We start from the raw sequence: 20,440 nt of genomic DNA, 5'->3' as shown, positions 1-20,440 counted from the left end.
GATTTTACAGAGCTCTTTTTTCAAGCTGAACTTGATTAATGGTTTTTGTAATTGTAGAGGTTTGCAATTCCTAATCTCTGTCTTCTTTCTTATTTTTTTTTTCCTAGAAAAAAAAAGGTTTAATTGAGTTTATGGTCAAAAATTTCCAACCGAGCGAGGGGAAAGGTCTTGAGTCTGTTCAGACCCCTGAGTCTTCAGAGACAAAATTTCACAGTCCTTCAGATTTCCTGAAACACTTAGCCACTTATGTCATCTTGTGTAAATGCTTTAAGGACTGTTCCTGATACTACAACCAAAGGTTAATGGCAGACCAGTCTCCTGTTGATTTTACGTTTCTAAACAGGATGACTGAGAAGGTTGTTAAAAATAATAATAATAATTTTTAAAAAATTTAAAATCTTCCTTGTATAACTAAGGCCAAGCTGTAAAGGTAGTACAGGAGATTTGCATTCAGTACAGGTTGCTAACACCAAACTGAAAGATGAAGGCAAATACACTGGTGGTCGGTACACTTTTTCTGTTCCAAACTGTGGCTTATTTTTTTAAACCAACATAATGGCTTTAAAAATGTAGATAACATGGAAGACGGGCAATCAACAGTGTGTGTGTATGTAATTCACATTTTATTAATATGGATTTAAATTAAGTTGTCACTTGCTATGTGCAGCCATTGAAAAATGAGTTCACTGAAATGTTGTGATACAAAGTGCAGATGGGGCGGGAGAACTGACATTTTAAACCAGCACTCTGAAGCTGTTACTTGTGCCATTCGTACCAGTGCTGTACATCAGTGTGCCTTGCTCTCATCCTGTGCTGCGTGAACCCTCGTGCTGGTCCTGGCGTAGGGGGGTGCGTGTGGGTGTGACACTGAGTGCGAACTAGCAGCCGTCCTTTTTTTGCCTATAGAGAGCACAGACAGGGTCTCCCTTAGCATTGGTTTACTTCTGAGTGAAGAGGTGATAAAGCATACAACATTACACAGGAAAGAAAGGAAATTTTATTTAACTAAATTTTCTTGAGGACTTGTAGTGTAAATTGAAACTTTGGACTAGGTATTTAGGCAATCGATTAGACATAATCCTGCAGAAGTGAGGCTCAGGTCTGTACACATAAAGATTTCGTGTCTGTGTTGTTAACCATCTGGGCAGGCACTTCTGTCTAAAAATCTGTCCCTGCTTAGAGGAACAAAAGAATTCTTGTAGGTACGTATTTGCTGTAGTAAGGCTTCAAGTAACTAGTTGGACTTCTGATGTTATGTGGACAGCTGTGATATTAATTAAAAGCTTTCTAGTCTGGAAGCAAAACAAATCCTAAATATAATTCAGATTGTAATTAGTATCAAAATGACTGGAGTTAAATGAGCAAAGTCTATAATTTGTATGGTCTTCTATTCTTCTGATGACTAGCTCATGTCTAATGACATTGGAGAATATGTAAATTGATCAGCAGTTGAAAATGCCCTTGACTGGACAAATTATGTGCAGTATTACCTTTTTCATGCCAGTTGAAAGCACTAACGGATTTAATATGTATCATCCGTAGCTAAGGTGAGCTGTTCACAGAGCAAAATTAGACTGTAACAGATATAGCCCATTATTTGCCCCTCAGTAATTGTTTTCTCTTCTAAAATACAAACTAACATTGAAGAACGATGCTAAACCTAATTATAATAATTGTAATTTGAAAAATACAGGTACGCTGTCCAGTGTGGTTACAAATGCACTTAGGAGCTGACAGGCAGTTTAAATATTTTCATGTGGAATATGGGGGCTTGCTGGGGAGGACATGATGTGAATTTGAAATTATTATCCAGACGTCATTGGACAAGTGAATAACGAGCTGACTGGCCTAGTAAATCATGTGAACCTGTCAAATGTGGGAACACGTTGGGGAGGAGATGATGTCAAGTAACAGTAACTTAGCAACCTGGCATTTAGCTGTCCAGAGAATGAGTAAGAGTAGCCACTTTTAAATAGCTGAGTAAATAAATGAATCCCTATATGTCTTAGGTGTGCTATAAAAACAGCCCAGCACCGTATGTTTTGTGTCAAGCTGCTTCTTTCTCCAGGATAAGGTGATTTATTATTTCTATTGAAATGAAAAAATGGATTGAAAAGTTAACCCACGTGTAAATGTGTATCTGCGGCCTTTGTCCCTCGTCTGGCATGCAGCCTTTGGAAGCCTGTAAGGAACGGGTAATAGCTTGCTTTGAAAAAGGCAATGTGTTACAACTGTAGGGTTTTTTTCTTCTTTAGACTTTGCTTGTGTACATGAAGATTTGGATGGATAAAAACAATTAATTTCTTAGCAATTTTCAGGCCATTCCATTTTCAGCTTTTTATCAGCATTTTCTCAATGGAGACAGAACCAGTTCTGCTCTCACATCAAAATAAATCAAGGGGTAATTCCACTGACCTCTGATCTCATTTGAGTTCATTGAATTCTTCTTCCTCCCACGCTGGTATAAATTGGCAGCAGCTCCACTTAACGTTGCTGCTGCTGTTATTAAATAAAAAGGAGTTACCCTTGCATTACTTTGGGTATACATAAAAGCAGCAACTAGTCCTTTGCTCTGATGACTCTCTAGATGTGGTCTTACTCCAGAAAGTGGAGATGCTGAGTAGCTCTTTGAGAACAGCCCATTCCTGGTTTGATACCTCAGTACCACCACAAGCATTCAGCAGCAATTCCAGGAAGGTCAAAAGAAGCCTTTTCCCAGCATTTTGTGCACTGTCCAGCCATATACACACAGGCGTGGTGAAATCCATAGCTGAAGTCATTTGAGGACAGCCTGGTGTAGGCTTGAAGTACAGAAGGCTCTTTGGGAGTTGGAGAATGCAGCCTCAGGTCTTCCCAGTCTAGAGCAGACCCTTAACACAGAGGCTCACCTTGGCCACTGTGAGTTACACATGAACGCAGCAGAACTGGGTTGTTCTAGTTTTTGGCCATTCACCTTTACAGCGAACATTATGGTGTCACCCCTGAGAAAGGCACCTCAGGAGCATTATCCCCAAGCTGTCTGTATTAACTTGAAGGTACATAATGTAGAAACTCAGAGCTAACTTTAGGCTAGCTGAGTAGGACGTTGGCATGAATCAAGCACTTAGCTTACGCGGTTGGTTTTGTGGGCCACTGTTGCACTGCTGGCATGGCACAGGTTAGGTATGAGAGGAGTTCACTTGTGATGTGGATATATACTATAAATCTGCTTTGTGCTGCCAGATCAGTGTAAAGCAGACTTCATGCTGTTGAGGAGGTGATGGGGAGAAAAGGTTGACTGTCTGATCTGACAAATGCACGTGGGTGTGCAGTGTTTCCTGTATTCGAAAGGTGGTGTTTTGCACCTGCCTGTTACGGGGATAAATGCCTCTTCAAGATGTAAGGCAGCAAAAGATTAGACCTTTGTCAGGACAGACAAGCAAGGTCTGATTCCAACCTGCAGGCGCATTTATCAAATAAAGGTTTTATTTTTGTAGCAGTATTAAAGAAATTATTTAGCAAAGAACTTTGAAATGTAAAATCTGATCACTATGTGGGTCTATTGCAGCTTGTCTACACTGTAACAATAAAAAAAAAAAAAAAGATTACAAAAGGTATTCAGGAAAAAGAGAGAGAGATTGCAGTGCACCTATTTCAAACTCGCTATTCAATTCTGTTTTCTTATCTCTTTAACCGTAATATTTTAACATATATTTTTGTACTGCCTGATTGAAATACTGCTGATTTCAGTAGTATTATATAATTCTGCTATCATTGCCAGAGTTACCATTGCTACTAAAAATACTGTGAAGTGAGCTGACATCACAAGAGTTTGGACACTTATTACTGCTCCTGAAGAGAATGAAACCACTCTCATGAGAAATGAATGACCGAATGAAAAAGTGTTAATTCTTATCTGTTTTCCAAGCTCTTCAGAACCTCTTTTGCACCAGAACAACCACTTTTAGTTTCTCTTCCTCATTGTCAGTCACCTCAGAAATGATCCACTGTGTATTGCAACATGTTACATGCTCGGCATCCTCACTCTGAGTCAGTACTCTGTTATGATAAAAGTAATGGTATTTTAGGAGAATATACAAAATAGTTTTTAAAAAGCCAGTTCAAACAAAGTAATTCAAGCAAAATCATTGTCTTGGAGGAAAAGACCCTCTGCAGCACTTAGAAGTTTTGATCACTTCATATGCTACTTTTTCAAATACCTCTAAGTTTTGTAGTTCCAGAAATAACTGGAAGCGAGAGACAAAAAATTTGGGCAAATGAGTTGATGGTGTCTTGTAGTTGAGTGGAGAGTATCATAAAACTAAGATTCCTACTCCAGATTTGTAGACCTATGGGACCTGACTTCCCATCCCTTTTCATCACTGTAAACAAAGAGTAACTCCCCTATCTTTGAGTGAAAGTGTGAGGGAAAACAGACCCAAGGAATCTGGGATGTCAGATCAACTTCGACCTTTTGTATGCTCCCATGAACAAAAAAGGGCCCAAGTGCTGAACTCGAAAATTTTAAACACTTCTACACTGTTATAGTGTTTGGTTCTAGCTGTACCAGGTATCCTCCCTTAAGGACCTCGTGGGCTGCACAATTTTATGTTGCATAAAAACATGATTAGGAAGTTCAGAGCCTGTTGTGTGCCTGGCCTAGAGCATTGCTGCAGATTCCAAAATGACTGGTCACAACAACTACTAGCACAGGATGCAGTGCAGTCAAGCAGAAAAGCCATCTGAAGGTCCTATACTCCACTTACACGTCTTACTGCCAGAGTATTAAATGAAAAAATCTAGTCCTATTTTGAAATATAGGTAGTAAAACATTCCTCTGGTCTCAGATTAATCATTTCTGTTATTTCATCTTGTCCTGTCAAAATGAAACATGGTTAAATATGGGCATTGAGTGTTTAAACTGCTAGCAATGTTACCTTTCATTTAAGTAGATTAATAATGTGTACTCTACATAACAAATTGCTTTAGGCACAGAATGAAGACATTGAAAACATATTAAAATAGAGTTAGGCTTTCTGAAATGAATGCATGCTTTAGAAACAATTCTGGTTTGAAATGACAAAGTGTGTAGCATCTTCTGTGGTTCTTTATCTCACAAAAGGGAAGGGCTCCACTTTTGTAGCCCTGAGGGCAAGTGTTGTGAGTTTTAAGTCCTGGTATGAAGCCTCCGCGTAAGTCAGCACTGCTGAAGAAGCTGGTGGGGCCCGTGAATGATATGTTGGCTATATGTCATTATTCAAAAGACACAGAGCAAGGAAAAGGCTAGAGAGACTTGCAGTGTCCAAGGGAAGACAGGGCTGAAGATGTAACTAACTGAATCTTCACAAAGAGTTTCAGGAGCTCTCCTTTTTGAAATTCTCCTCTGAAATTTCAGCTGGCCATGACAATCAAAACCTGGAAAAAATTGGTTGATGGTTAAAAAAATCTGTGTAAGGATAGAACTAGAGAAATGAAAAGAAAGGGGACAAAAAGGGGCCAGATACTTGAGGCATACTCAGGTTCACTGCTCTAACTATATGTTACATCCCTTGATGCTTCACTGCTCTTGTGCTCTTAAAAGGACAGTAAAGAAAACAGGACAAAGTTGACAACTGAAGTAAACCTGAAGTTAGAACTTTGAATCTCATTGTTGTTCTCAGAGGAAATGGGTGGAAGTGTTCTGTTACATCAGATACGAGGAATATTTGTTGCCATTTTCTTCATGTACTGCAGTCTAAATTTAACCCAAGTCATTCCTAATCTTTTCTTCTTAAGGCAAGAATACAGACACCAACTGAGTTACAGGCCAAGAAATATTTCTTCCTGAGAGACCCCCTGGATAAGCAGGTGGACTTTTCCTTTGGAGGAGTCATGTGGCGACACTCTGTCAGCCTCGCCAGCCTCCATGGGGTTGAAGCAGCCTAACAGGGGAAGGCAGTCTTGCAGTCATCATCTGTCTTAAGTTCAAGTTATTCCACATTCTGTAGGGAGAATGGTTCTGGAAGCCACCTTTTTGGAGGGAGCAATCTATGTCTTTGCTACTTATCAATCTGTAGGCTTTAAGACGGTCATGCAGCATAGTCAGTGGGGCTCTTTCTGAAGGTGTCTTCATTCTAACCTGTGGAGATTGTTTCAGCTGTCAAAGTCTTCATAATACACCACTTCACACCTGCCAGTAGAAGAATGATATGGTCCATCTTCCCATCTCTTTGAACATCCTCTCAATAAAAGTTTGAATACATAGACTCAGATAAGACATCCTACCTTTAAGCTTCCTGTGTAACCTTGAGATGGCCCTTTACTCCACAGCGTCTCCTTCCATGAAATGGGGAAACAGAACCTCACCCACACTGCCATCGCGCTGCGAAGTTAAATTATTTGCTAGCAAAATGCATTGAGGTCCTCAGCTGGAATTATTGGCGTTATAATTGTGCAAAAACAAGGCTCAATCAGATATTTTAAATTATACTGTGGCTTACCCATTCCTATAGAGAATTTCTAACATTTCTTTAAGGAAAGCGTGTCATTGAATTTAATGTTCTGAGAAACCTTATGAACTTCCAATCTATTTTAGCAATATATTTCAAATTTTGCTTATAATTGTGCTTTTTATTGAATATGTAAGTTCCTTTCAATTTCTTAATACAGTACATGGGTTTTAATACACATTTGAGAAGAATGCACACTGTGGATGGGAGGCACTTTTGAGCGTTTTCAAATTATCACAGTAAAATTGTCACATTTGTTTAATTAGCCTGTAGATCCTGCCACATTGATTTATGTCAGCTGTGTAACAATTTCCTTGGATAGCTAGAAAATCTGACCAGAATGCTTTTTTTGTTTTGCCTTTTTTTTTTTTTTTTTGGCCAAGGAATTTCACACATTTCTTTTTGATTTAGCTTTGCAGAAGTCAGCTGAAGAAAATGTCAGGCAGAGTAGCATTAGAGAGGAAGATGGTTTTATTAGTTCAAGGCGTGAGGTGTTTGTTGACCATTGTTCAGAGACAAGAGATAAAAACAGACTACAAACATGAATCTGAAGTTCAGACCTAAGTGCCCAGATTTCTGTTTGTTCAACATTCTGCATGCACTGTTTATTCTACCTGCTGCAAGTGTTACTGCATTGCCATCCAGGGCTCCTAGGGCAAGGACTCTGGTGTGGGTGTCACTAGAAACCCTGTTCTCAACAGTTTGCAACTCTTCCTTGAATAGTTCCTCTATTCCAAAATTTCTGTGCAACGACTAAGCAAATGTCTGGCGGGGAGGGGAGTAGAAATAATATGTACTAGTTCTTTGCAGGGTGAAACAGGAACAACATGGACACACATGGACTTGGGAGACTTGCATGGTTGCTAATGGGAAAAAAAAAAGAGCAGGGTAGTGTTCATTGCATTTGATGCTGGTTGAGTGGGTGATTTAAGGCATGGACCAAATTTCACCTCTGGAGCCAAGCTGGAAAATGGTGGGTACTAATCTCTTGTGAGGAATGCTTTGATATCTTCTGATGGAATTTACTGCACGAGCACTGAGTGTTAAAGGCCCCTTTGGGCTTTGTAGTCCATTAATTTATTTGCCATGAGTATATCCTGCTAAAGAGTATGTTGTTTGTGTACCCCAAGGTACAGTAACCTTTAAAAATATTCTTCTGAGCCTCAGAAAAAAAAAAAAAAAACCAAAAAAAAAAACCACACAAAAAAAACAAAGAAACAAACCAACAACAACTTGGTGTTTGGTTTGTAGGAGAATATTCCCAGTAGAGATTTTTAATTTTTTTAAAATCAAACCAATTAATCCCTTCCCAGTTATTCCAGTATTTTATCATTTCTAACCTCCTGAGTCCCTAATCTTTTCAATAAGAGGTCTGAGCTGCCAGTTTATCTGAAAAAGGAGTGTTGTACCAATCAAATGAAAACTGGTGCTCAGATTTTTTTGAAGAGCAGCTCCTTGTTGTTCCTGAGTTCAGACAAAAACAAAGAACACAGCTTCAGCAGTGAGGCATTCACTGGAGGCTTCTTTCCATGAAAATAGTTATCACTCCTTTTTTCCTTGGCAATTGAGTCATTGTTGCTTTTAAAAGAAGTTGTCATGATCTCCTCATTACCATTTTTCTTAATATGATAAGTGTAAACTACAAGAAAGCTATCATGTTTGAAAGGATACAGGAACCCTAAGGAATGTTATACTAACTACTTGTGCTCTTTGAAAAGGCTTAGACTGGGAATTTGACTAAGTGTATCATTCTCTCTCCTTTGCAGCAGCATTGTCATTTTATAGTGTCTTTCACTTATAACACAAGTTACCCTTCAAAAAGAATGCCTGTTACTGGATCTAGCCTTTGTATCTGCCCAGCAAAGTGAGATCAACAACTGCTTTTGGTAATTGCTTGAACATGATAATACATTGCACTTTGTACTTAAAAAAAAAAAAGGAAAGTATTCTTTGGCAGGTTTATTCCAGTTCGTCTTTGTATGATAACGTAATTGTCAGTGTTTGACACCAGCTGGAGTTGCAAATAGCACTAACTGCCTAGAGCTAACTAGCAACCATGGGTCTACTGGGTGGTCTTTTCTTGGGCTTGCTCCAAGTTTGTTCCAGATTGCTCATATGACCCCTGATAAACTATTACTAATGAACAGTTTGCTGTTCGTTTTTGGCCATCTAGAAGCAACAAAGACAGTACATGTCATCGTCTAGTAATGTAGATATATAATTTTTAAATGCTGGAGCAGCAAACTTACTGCATTTTAGTGCTGTGGCTTTTGCATCCATTCACTGGTTTTCCTGTGGGAAAAAAAAAAAAAGTAGTGTAGTGTTTGGAGACAAGAAGGTTATGGACTTTGCCCTTTTTCAGCCCCTTTTTTAGGAGTTTGTTTCAATGTAGTTTGTTGTCAGAAGGTTTTAAAACATGCAGGCATGGGAGGAGGATGTATTAATCTGTTGTATAGTCTGAACATGCTGATTTCAGACGTTAGGACTGCTCTGTGTGGGACCAAGCATCCTCAGCTGTCATACATCTTAGTGGCAGTTCTGAGTATTTAATGTTTCCAACCTCAGACTTATTAGCTTTGTAAGAAGGAAAGAGCTGGGAAATGAGGAATCAAACACATGCTTGTGACAGTGTGAATCTGTCTACCAGAAATACTCTGAAGCCTCCATACCTTAAGGGAGATCAAAAAAGACCTCAGCCTGTTTTGGCTTCAGTTTTCTTTACTCTTTAAACTGGCTTATTTGGATAAGGCTGACATGCCAAAAAAGTATATGTTGTATCAAAACATCTTCTATAACATACATCCATTTTTTCTACACCTGTTAGCTTAGCAGGAGTGGATCAAAGGGGTGTTGGCATGATTTACAGGACACACAGATGCAGGAACAGACCTGCTTCAAGGCACAAGTGAGGAAAAGGAAATACAGACTGAAATGTTTGTTCTTTTCCAAAGGCTAAAATTACTATAATAAATGCCAGGTCGCATGATAGGGTTTCAGGTGGCTGCTTAGGTCTTTCTGTAAGAGAAGAGAATTAAAGGGTTGAGTGTGAGAGGCAGCAAGGACTCTACCTCTCTGTTACAGGCCCAAACCCATAATATATTTTTTGACAAACATGCTAAGCTTTTAACCTTACCAAAAAACAGGGTGCCAAATTAGAGGATCCAATGATCAGGCTTCAGTTTGAAGTTTTCTGTCCATCCAGGACTCGCTGAATGCTGATCAAGCTGGCTATTTTGTCCACCCAGGATTTTCCAGCCAATATTCACTGTTCCCAGTTTCCGGCCAATACTCAGAAGTTCCGCCACTGCCCTAAGGCATTGCATAAGACAAAAAATGAGACAGTCTTTGCCCTCAAAGCATTCATAGTCTCTAATGCAGGCACTGGGAAGATAATCGTACTCCACAGGGGAGAGTGAGTGCAGTCTTCATGCACTGAGGGAGAAGCAAGTTTTCAACTGGGACACGTGGTAGGGAGAGCATCACATAGATGTAGCAAAAGGAAATGGTTAAAAGGACAGCTTCTGTAAGGACAGGTTTGAGCTTTTCTAGGTGTTCAGTGTGTCCTTGCTGCAGCTTCAGACCACTGTTTTAATGGCATTACAGCTGTGTTGAGACTATGTAAGAGGGAAACACTCAACATTAAAAAGAAATCCTACCCTGGCACACCCACTCAGGAAAACCCATGCTGCAATACTGCTTGTGTGGTAAGCAGAATAAAAGAGATCTGGCAGAGTCTTGGTTTTGAAGGCAAAAAACCCCAGCTTTTGTAAAAGATTTCAATGTGTATTGTGCAGCAGTGTGTGGTAGCTTCATTTCTTTGTATTTGATGAGTAACAACTTGGAGTCCAGTTTTAATGAGAGCAAATCATGGCTTATGCAAAAGAATTCAGCTTTAAACTCAAATAAGTTGCCTAACCTGATTTCTTCATTTCCCCCTATATGCTATTTCATATAATTGATGCTCCTGTTTTAAGACTAAAGCTGGTGTCTTCTGTCACAAGCTGATGCTTTCAAATTGCTGATGATTTTTAGGCTCAGTTTCATCATATTATCAGGATGTGGGTTATAAGCTGGTTACATGGGTCTAAAACTTACTGCACAATGTAAAACTTAAACAGTTTCTGTGCTAAGCCCATAGAACGAGATGTTTTGTAGTTTAGTATTTAATTTTGCCTGATATTGAATTTGGAGATTATATTTTTTCACAACATTGGCATAAGTGGTTCCAGAAATTAAATGCATTTTGTAATAAATTACATGGATATGGTCTTGTCATGTGACTACATATTTCACCGTTGTATTTTGTATGAAAAAAACATGAATTGATTACATCTGGCAATGTAAAGGAGATGGTGTAATGTATAAATGTGCACAGTGGAGTGCCTCAGGGTAGGTGCAGTTTTGTTTTGTAACTGTAAATTATAGTTCTGCTCTCCTCTTGGTGCGAACCCTAAGTTTCAGAGAAGAAAACAGGCGATTCAAGACATGATTTTTTGCTTGTGAAGCTCAGGATGGATGGAACAAATTACCCGATTCCCTTAAACAAGTGCCAGCAGTGAATAGTTTCAAAACACAGTTGCTTATTTACTTGGAGAAATGTTGCCAATGTTTTTTAAATTGCAGAGATGAAATTATATGTTGGTATTAGCAACTTCTGAAAGAATTAGCTTTTTATTACTTATTGTGCCTTTGTTTATATTATACTGTTGTCATGCCAGGATGTTATGTTGTATTTAACAGTTCAATGCATACTTCGTATCTCTTGGGGCCCTCATGAAAATTAGATGTGCCATCCCTGGAGATGGTTACCAGCAAGTATCATTTTGAATAAATAAAATCAATGGGATATGGCTGTGCATCTCACTGGGGATGAGAAGCTGCCAAGAACAGGAGGTATTGCATTGGCCATAGTGTCCACAGCATGACTCTGGTACTGTATATTGGGCAAGAAAGTCATTAGTTTAGTTACTGAGAGCGACAGATGAAGGGTGCCTGGCTTTCTGGAAGTGGGTTTAGTACACATAACTGCAAGTACCTGAATATGTGTGTATCATTAACTTTTAGGACTCTAAAACTGGTGTTAGCTGGTGTTAACCGAATATCCAGTTCTGGAGGCAGTATTAAACAGGTAGGATCTCAGCACAGCTGAGAATTAGTAAGTATGGAGGATCAGGATTTTACCCTCGTGACTGCTCTGGTGTTCTTGAAGTGCTCTGTGAAACACACAGCACCACCACTGTCCACCAGCATCCCGGGTGAGCAGGACCTCGAGTCTGACCCATTCTGGCAGTTCCATGTTCCTGCCCCATCAGTAGGTCTGTCCAGAAGAACAGTTATATGGAAATATGAATACCTCACATGGCCCGGCATCTCACGTGTTCTTGGCAAAACTTCAGAGCTTTGATCATCCTCTCCTTGCACGCAGCCATTATGGACTGTCCTTAACTAACCCCACATTCTGCAAGTAGAGAAGATGCCTCCTGCCTCTTTTGGATGAGAAGTGGAGTTACCTCAGTGTCATTATTCCTGGTCAGTACACGCCTGTCTTTGGACTCTTTGAAGGCTCATGGCTTGTCACAAAGACTGCACTGGCTCCTGCTCATCTCCTGGGCTTTCGCTAGCAAGCTTAGGGAATGATCTAAGACAAAGTCAGCGTGGGTCGGAGAGGCAATCATACATGCAGGATGCATCTACCTTTGACTTCACAATTTCTCAGGCCTCCCTTTTCCACAGAACTCTTCATTCTGTCTCATCATATAAAACTTGTCAAGAGAGCTCTTCTGTGTGCTTCCTGTAAGGTCCTGTTTCATTTTTTACACTGTGTGATTCTACTTTGCCAATTATGTTCTGTGAACCCCCCATGTCCTTCCTGCACTTTACTCACACAGATGACCTAAGCCTGACAAGAGTAGGGATACAGCTGCTACAGACCTCTTGTTCTGTTGCAGTTCACCATAATAATGTGAGTGTAGTACCCTTTGGGGGTTGTGCTGCATGTTCCTGAAAATGCCAAGAACGTCTGAGAAGGTGCTCGAGGGCACAAAACCTGCTTGGGATTGAATTGTAGGACTGTCCTGGGCAGTGTTAGCCACATTCAGGACAGTTTTTGACCATATAATCTTCCTGAGGTGCGCCCTGAAAAAATTATCCTTTTCCATCTTGGAGAGAAGTATCCAACCTGTTTCACAGAGGAGCCTTGGGAATGAACTGTAACATGCACAGCATGGACCACTTGGGGCCCAGGACCCAGCAGGGAGCTAAATTCATTTGACAGTGTAGACACACTATTATACAGGTTGTGGTTACTTTTAGGATTGTGTCGGACTTGTTAAATTGAAAATCCAGTGGTGGGTTCATGTGGTGTAGCTTCATTACTCTCCTCCTAAAACAGCCTCTTGAGCTGAGATACCTTCTCGCTGTAATGAGGCATTGTTTTTCTTCACACACACAAGACTGGTTAGAGCAATAAGTACATCAATCATTATTTGCTATTTTTTTATTGTCTTCTGAATGCTCAAAGCAAAGACTATGACTGTTATTAGTTATCAAAGCTACAGTATGAGGAAAATATATTGAAAAGTGTGAGGTATACAGGACTCAGTACTGAGGAGCTCAACAAAAACAGAAAATGTCCATATTGCTTTTACTTTCTTTGTGGATTTCCAAATGTTAACAAAGTAGGAAAGGAAAACATATGTTGTAGTTTACAGTCAACCCCTGTTGGCTTCTAAAGCAATTTCTATATTCATTTTCACTCAATATCATTTCTCTCTGTCCTTCCCCTTCTTGTCAATATGGAAAGAAATAGTAATTTAGTGTGGGAGGATATGGAATGCATCCCATTCCCCAGTTGGGCAAAGGGACTTATTTGTTGTCATTGATAAAACCAACAAGGTGGACACTGTGGTTTTAGATTACAGTCAGGGCAATGGTTGCTTTTTGTAGAATAAACTCTGGCTTCTCCATAATAAACTCATGCATGTATGCACTGTATTTCCAAATGGCTTTCTAGTAGTTTTTGGTACAGTAGCAAGATAAATTCTAGTATGACAAAGGCATCATTGCAGATGCCACCACATTGTTCCTCCAAAAATATGCACTGGACACTAGCCACTGGTAATAAATGTGGTAAAACCTTTGAATGAGTAAAAAGTTTCCTGCCTTAATATTCATACCAGGACAACTGACTTTCTCCTGGAGGCCATCAGACCATCAGTGAAGTCTTTTTTTATTTTTTTCCCTTACAGGCAAAAAGATGTGGTATCCCTTTGATGCTGAGAATTTTTTTAAGTGCTAAAACAAGATAAACAAATGCATATCCATGAATATATCTATCATGTCCCTGTCAATACTGACAACGTATCAAAATCCCTCAGGAAGCCTTTGGCCCAGGATAAAGCAGTCCAGATTATTGGTCAGGATAATCCCAACTGCTCGTGCAAATTTTCCATTCCTTCCTAAGAAATATGAATGAAAAACTACCCATCATAGGTTTATTGTGTTTGTGTTCCTTTAGGCTTTAGTGTCATTTGCTTGTACGTGTATAAATATGTATCTGGATATTCATTCTTTCCTTAGCCTTTTCCCCAAAGATGAAACGGGCTGAGATGGTTTTTAATTCAGTATGCATCACACACATAAAACGTGGCTGCCCCTCATGCATTACTGGCTTCCTAGCAGAGTGAGTTTGATCAGGTTTGTATAAATGCAGAAACGAGAAAGATACTGTGAAACAAGACACGCTTTTTATTAAGGTTGCATTGATAAATAGTTAATAAAACATTAATAAATCATTAATAGAGTATTTAATAAATGGTAAATCACTTGGTTATCTTTATTCCATCAAGGCAGTAGGTTGCTTAGCATCAGCTGTAACGTCAGGTTTGTAATAACCTTAAACATCTATTCATCATATATTAATTTTTTTTTTGAATGCAACTTTAACATGCTGTGTAACCAAAAATTGGAGAAAGTTTAAAACAACAGATTTAGCTATGAGTTAAAAGGACTGAGAAGGGCAGTTGACAGAATACCACAGATAAGGTCACTTTGGCAGCAGTGGCCTCAGATTGCATTTATTGCTAGCAGTGTGTGTAGGGCTGCTCCTCCCCTGGCTCCTCCTGCGTCTGCCCTCTAATGATGTGGGCAAAGTGTCGGTCCTGAAACTGCCTTTGAGGACTCTCATGCCACAGAAGAAAAACACCAGGATTGTTGCTTTCTTCTTCTGCCTTTTTGTGGATCTGCTATCCACAAGAGAGGCAGTCAGGGTAGTGTTTGGCCAACAGAGATCTATCAAACTACTGAACAAGAAAAAGGGCTGGGAAGGGTCTTAGAAATCTCATCATCCACTACACGTCCCTGTCCCAATGCAGGAATCAGTTGTGCTGAAGCCATTCCTGACTGATGCGTGCTAATCTGTTCTTAAGTGTGTTCCTCCAAAGATGGAGTCTGTGTAGCTCCCTGAGCAATCTGTTTCAGTGCTGCACAGTCCTTACCGTTAGAGAGTTTTTTCTTATGTCTAACTGGAATCTTTGTGGCTGCAGTTTAAGTTCATATCCACCGTAAAACTGGAGAAGGGATTATTCTCTCCTTTAGCAACAGCTCTTTCAGTAATTGAAGACTGTTCTCATGTCTCCCCTCAATTCTCCCAAGGGAGGTAGCATGAGCCCTATATCTTGGGAGACTTCAAATTAGATCAGGCTAAGCAGTTTAGAATGCACTGTAGGAAGGGAAGCTGCCTCAGTAGGAATGCAGAGTACACAGACTGGCTGCTTTTTTCCATAATGACCTCTTAGAGCCTGGCTCAGTGCTTTTATCTGTATTTAAAAACACTGCACACTTTCTTTTGAACAAGAAGGAAATGATGGAAAAATGAAATACAGAGAAAGGAAATAAATCTTGAAGGCGGCTATTAATTTTAGGGACTAGTTTTGTAAAACTCTTTACCATCTGCCCCATATCGCCTGTACTCAATTCTTTTGCTCTGACCTTTTCCTTAGAAACTTGCAAGTTTAAATCCTTCCCCAGTCCTCTCCTTCCATTTAAATCGTGATGTGGCCTTGTACCTCTGCAGACCTTAAAAAATTTGCTTGGAGTATTTGTATTTTTGGTGATTCATTAGATGGCATCTGCATGTGTCGTCCTTAGTTACTTACCTGAGGGCTTTTATAGCTGAAAAAAGCAGATTTAGCTGAAGAGACGAGCGTGCCTAGCTCTAATAAATAAAGCACATGGAGTCAATTAAAACAATGTTTAAATAATTTTCAGAAAGGAGGATGCTTGATGTTACTACATCAGAGGACCACAGTGACTTTTAAGCCAACAAACTGTGCAGGTTTGCTTTCTCATTTAATCTCCAGGTCTATAAAAAAATGCATGCTTCCATAGCAGTCATCTACCCATTCCAACAGTTAACATGATTTTGGAATTATTTTAAGTCCAAACCATGTGAAAATAAATCCTAACTCAATTTTGTGGGATTACTTTGTTTCCATTAAATTCCTCTTTAAAGCATTTCATATGCTTGGTTTTATTATTGTTACTTCCAGGAATTTCTAAATACTTCCAAATTTGGATTGATTACAATTTTTTATCTTTTCCTGGAAAAAAAAAAATAATGCAATTCCCTGCCTACTTTCCCAGGTGTTTACAAACCAAGATGTTTATATATACATCTTAATGGATGCATACACAACACACACACACTGTGTGGTTCTTTATAGACATAATATATTAGAAGGTAGATATAGCAGATTTCACAAGTTAAACAAAATAGAGCTTAGCAAGTACTTAAAGATGAGGGACCTCCAAAAGAAATTGGGGCATAGTGAAGAATGGTGAAGTCATGTGGATGATTAAACAAATGACATCCTTTCTTCTGATTCTCTAAAGTAATGTGCATGTGCTTAAGGAACAGAGTAGGAGAGAGTTAAGTAGACGGTCACATCTCTGCAGGATGTGGGGTTGGGGTTTTGACCCTTCACTGAAAACAGTGCAGTGCCATTTTTGCATGTCATTCTGTAGCTCAGTAGTGCTCTGTGTGAGTATAACATGCAGCTGTGTGGTGGCCGGTGTGGGCTTGCTGCCTGTACATTTTGAAGTGACATTTTTCAGACGAGTAAACTCAAAACTTTCTCTACAATCAGTCAAGGTTCTTTGGTCAACACTGCTGAGGCACCTGTCTGTAGGTAGATGTAGGTACATTTCTTTAACTAACTATGTACTTCCTCACCACTTTCACACGCAGTGTTTGTTTATACACTGAGCTTTAAATACTTGTGTTGTTTTGCATGTGTAATCCTGTCTGGAATACTCTATTCAATAATTTTTATTACGGTGATAACTGAAGTGAAATGCTTCAGTGTAGTTGGCTTCTACCTTTGTAACAGACTTTGATGCTCACAAGGTCACTGTAAATGCATAGATTGGATAGTCCTAACCTCTGAAAGGTGACTTTTGCCTCTGACCTCAGTGGAGTCAGGATTTCTTACCTTGTAATTGAATTTCCTCAAATAATAGCAGACTCATTTTTCCTTTTCCCGCTGTTTTATGTTCAGGTGTCCCCTAACAGGGAGATGACTAGATTTGCTTACATGTCAGCTCACCGAGTTGGTATGCAGTGGACACTAGATGCATTTTGACAGCGAACGTTCTGAAATATTTGCTGGCATCACCTTCCCATGAATCCTAGGCTCTCTGTCCAGCCTTTTATGCGTGGGTAGGAAGAGACTGAGGTCAAGCCTATAATTGCAGTTCTAGAATATGCTTCATTTCTGCCTTCAATCAGGCTGCCTGTCCCTCTTTTAATTATGTGATATAGTCTCTGTTTCATCATTTTGCTATGAAGAGATTTGCCACAAAGCAACCTCTATGGCATAGGATTTGGCAGAGGCATGCAGGATTTGGATTATATTATCTCACAGAAAAGTTCACCGGATGCTTAAATCTTTTTCTGCCTTCCTCTGTGCAGAGGTCAAACGATCAATGCAATATAATAGTGTACTTCTAGTCACTGCACGGAGCTGCCACCGCCTCACCCGCCGGGAGGGATGAGCTGTTCATGAGCTGCCTCTTTCCTCCTCATTGCCACCGTCTGGGCTTTGTGCAATGAAAACAGGCCCTGAGCTCCACAGGCAGAAACCTGAAAGCTCTTTCAGGAATACAGAGACATCTGCGCCCTTCCCTATCCCTGGGTCACCTCCACAAGGAACTGGCAAACTTGACCCCAGGCTGCGGTGTCTGTAGCTACGTGGCCCTTTCGACGAGGCACAAGCGTGTCCGCGCCGCACTGCGCTGGTGGAAGCAGGCTGGTGGAGCCCCGTGGGACCAAGCTGCCAGCCCAGCCCTGCCCTCCTGCCTCTGCCAGGCCCGGGTGAGGGCTTCTCATAGTGGTCATTCCAGGCTCTGTCCCTCACAGGGCTCAGCCAAACCTTGTTGCAGTAGCACCGTTGCTAAGGGTAGAAGTTTGATGGACTTCAATAAAATACCAGTGCCTAAGAGGAGCTTGGGGGAAGCTTATGTGTCTGCCTGTCCCACTGACTGAGGACCATGGTGCATAGTTTTCCTTTCTCTCTCCTAACCTCATCTATGACACATGATTTGAGAGGGACAACTGGAGACCTGAAGCTTGCTGGCTGTATCTTCAGTGAATTATACATTAGCATCCAGCTGTAGCCACCTAGACCATGTCTTTAGCCCACATGCACCCACCACAATGCCCTTTTGACAGCAGTTATATTTTCTTTAATTAATTGTATTATGTTATATTTCTATTTGTGGAGCATTTGCCCCACAAATTAGGTTGTCGTGTTACTTACAGAAACTTATGTGTTCATAAGCTTTGTTGTGACTGGCCCTGGGCTTGACCAGCGTGAAATAGCAGCTGGGAAGTTTAGTTTGCTGCAGTCAGGATTATGGCCATTGCACGCAAAATTTCCTAGATCAGACCCTCTTTTGCACTTTGTCTCCCTTGTCTCAAGAAAGGATCCTTTCTGAGCTTTGTAGGCAAAGAAAAACAACCAAGATGAAGATATAACAGGTTGCCAGACAAGTATTACTGCCTCTCTGAATATTTATTAAATTAAAAACAAAGAGACAATGGATCAGCATCTACCATAAAACACACTCATTAGAAGGGCATTTACAAGCTCTGCCTAAAACAACACTTTTGCACTTTCTCTATTTTACTGATTTTTCCTCCTCCTCTGGACATAAGCCCCAGTCTGCTCCCACCAAGCTTGGTGGGGCGGCAGTTCGAGGCCTCAGTATGAAAAAGCAAAGTGTGCACTGTCTTTTCTGCTTGCATTTCATAGCCATGGGTGCCCAGGTAATTTCTTTGAAGATAGTTGGAACATGCATGGCCAAATGATGAATTAACACACTGATACAGAAAGTGGGTGTGTTGCTTAGATGATCTGATAGGCAGGTCTTCACCAGAGACTCGGATTTCCTAGTTAAGTAGAGGCTTTCTGTGTAACACTGTGCAAATCTCCTAATCTCTCAGTCCCTCATTTTAAAATGGAATCGATAGTGCTCTGATGCTGTGACACGACATACCACGATAAGTGCCTATGGCCAGTGCTATGAGAAGATACTTTGGTGCACAGGACACTGTCCCCGCTCTCTTCTAGGCCAGGCATTCATGCTGCAAGCCCACTCCAGCTTTTTCTAGACCTGCATCTGGTTTATTTTGCCGCTGTGCAGTCTTGAATAGGGTTGCATTTTGGCACCATGCGATCCTCTATAGGGTTGCATCCGGTGCAGTACAGGAGGGATCCCCTTCCTGCTTGGGCTTTGCAGGTAAAACCCTCTTCTATACCTGTGATGGCTTCATTCATACAGCTTGGCAGGCTGACCATGGCAGTGGAGTCAGCTGGCATCTGATGAAGACACAGATGGTCAACATTTTCAAGAGTAAAACCTGTCCTCACCCTTGTTCCCAGAAGTGCTGCCTGTTGGGTAGTTAAGGTGTTCATCTGCCACCTAAGGTTGGGTGGTGATGCTTCCTTAAGCGATCACATCTCCAGGCTCTGCTCACGTGCAGAATACATGATCCTTTTTTCCTCTCTTTCTTCTCTATGTCCATGAATTTGTTTTCAAAAACATGTCTTTTTTCTTCCCTAGGAGATGACCCATTCCTGGCCTCCCCCTCTTACTGCTATTCACACTCCTGGCAAGGCTGAGCAGACCAAGTTTTCTATCCCAAGCAAGGTACAAGTAGGCTATTAGCAGTGACCTGATTAACATTCTGTTCTGTTGAGTGTTCTTCACTGGAGAGTTTATTTTTGTAATTGGTTCCATTTTCAAAAATTTCTGAGCCTATTTTTAGTTGGAAATTCCCAATCAGACTATTGCTACTGTTAGGACTGCTTATGTGAAGCTGCAGAAGTTACAGTGGAGGCAAAGTGAATTTTATCTCTGTTGTTATAAGAGTCTTTCTACAAAAAGTACAGTATCTTTTCTTTGTTTGGTTTTCTTCCATTATTATTTGTGCAGTGCAATGGCTGAAGTGGTTATTTGTTCCTACTTAGTGACTGATTGCATGATGAGGTTTAGGCTGCATGGTCAAATTACAGTGACTTAAAATGCTCCTGCGTGTGAACAGTGCCCTGGCATCTGTCTGTCTGCACGCTCCAGGGGCACACAGCGTTGCGCAGCGCCATCCTCAGCGTTGGCCTTGGCAAAAGCACGCACTCAGCACTTGCAGTGTCAAAAGCACATGCTTGGAGAGTACCTGCATTTCACCTAACACGCAGTGAATCATTAAGTTGTACGATTTGAACAGGCCTTTAGCCCAAATTCCATTGTTGCCTTCTAGCTATGATTCTGGTAGCACTGTTAGAGATCGATCTCGTACCCAGGGCAGTTATTGATGGAGGTGTCTTTTGCTGGGACCTGAACAACTGTGAGCTGATGATGTTTGGGGAAGGGGAGATCTTTCTCAGGGTGGGAAATGTACATGGAGCTACATAAAA

At 40.6% G+C, this 20,440-nt stretch overlaps 1 protein-coding gene across 3 annotated transcripts in view; it reads left to right on the top strand.

Annotated features, from left to right (window-relative positions):
• AFF2 (ALF transcription elongation factor 2) overlaps positions 1-20,440 on the top strand; it is a 350,342-nt gene that overhangs the window by 189,704 nt on the left and 140,198 nt on the right. For 2 of the 3 annotated variants that reach the window (XM_074882236.1, XM_074882235.1), the window contains exon 5: positions 19,590-19,676. The exons of the other annotated variant lie outside the window; for it this stretch is intronic. In XM_074882236.1, the coding sequence (XP_074738337.1) occupies positions 19,590-19,676 (87 nt within the window). The remainder of the gene's footprint in view (positions 1-19,589; positions 19,677-20,440) is intronic. 3 annotated transcript variants of the gene reach the window in all.

Source organism: Strix uralensis, chromosome 13 (assembly GCF_047716275.1).
Source record: "Strix uralensis isolate ZFMK-TIS-50842 chromosome 13, bStrUra1, whole genome shotgun sequence".
NCBI lineage: Eukaryota > Metazoa > Chordata > Aves > Strigiformes > Strigidae > Strix > Strix uralensis.
This window is presented reverse-complemented; position numbering and strand designations above follow the sequence as displayed.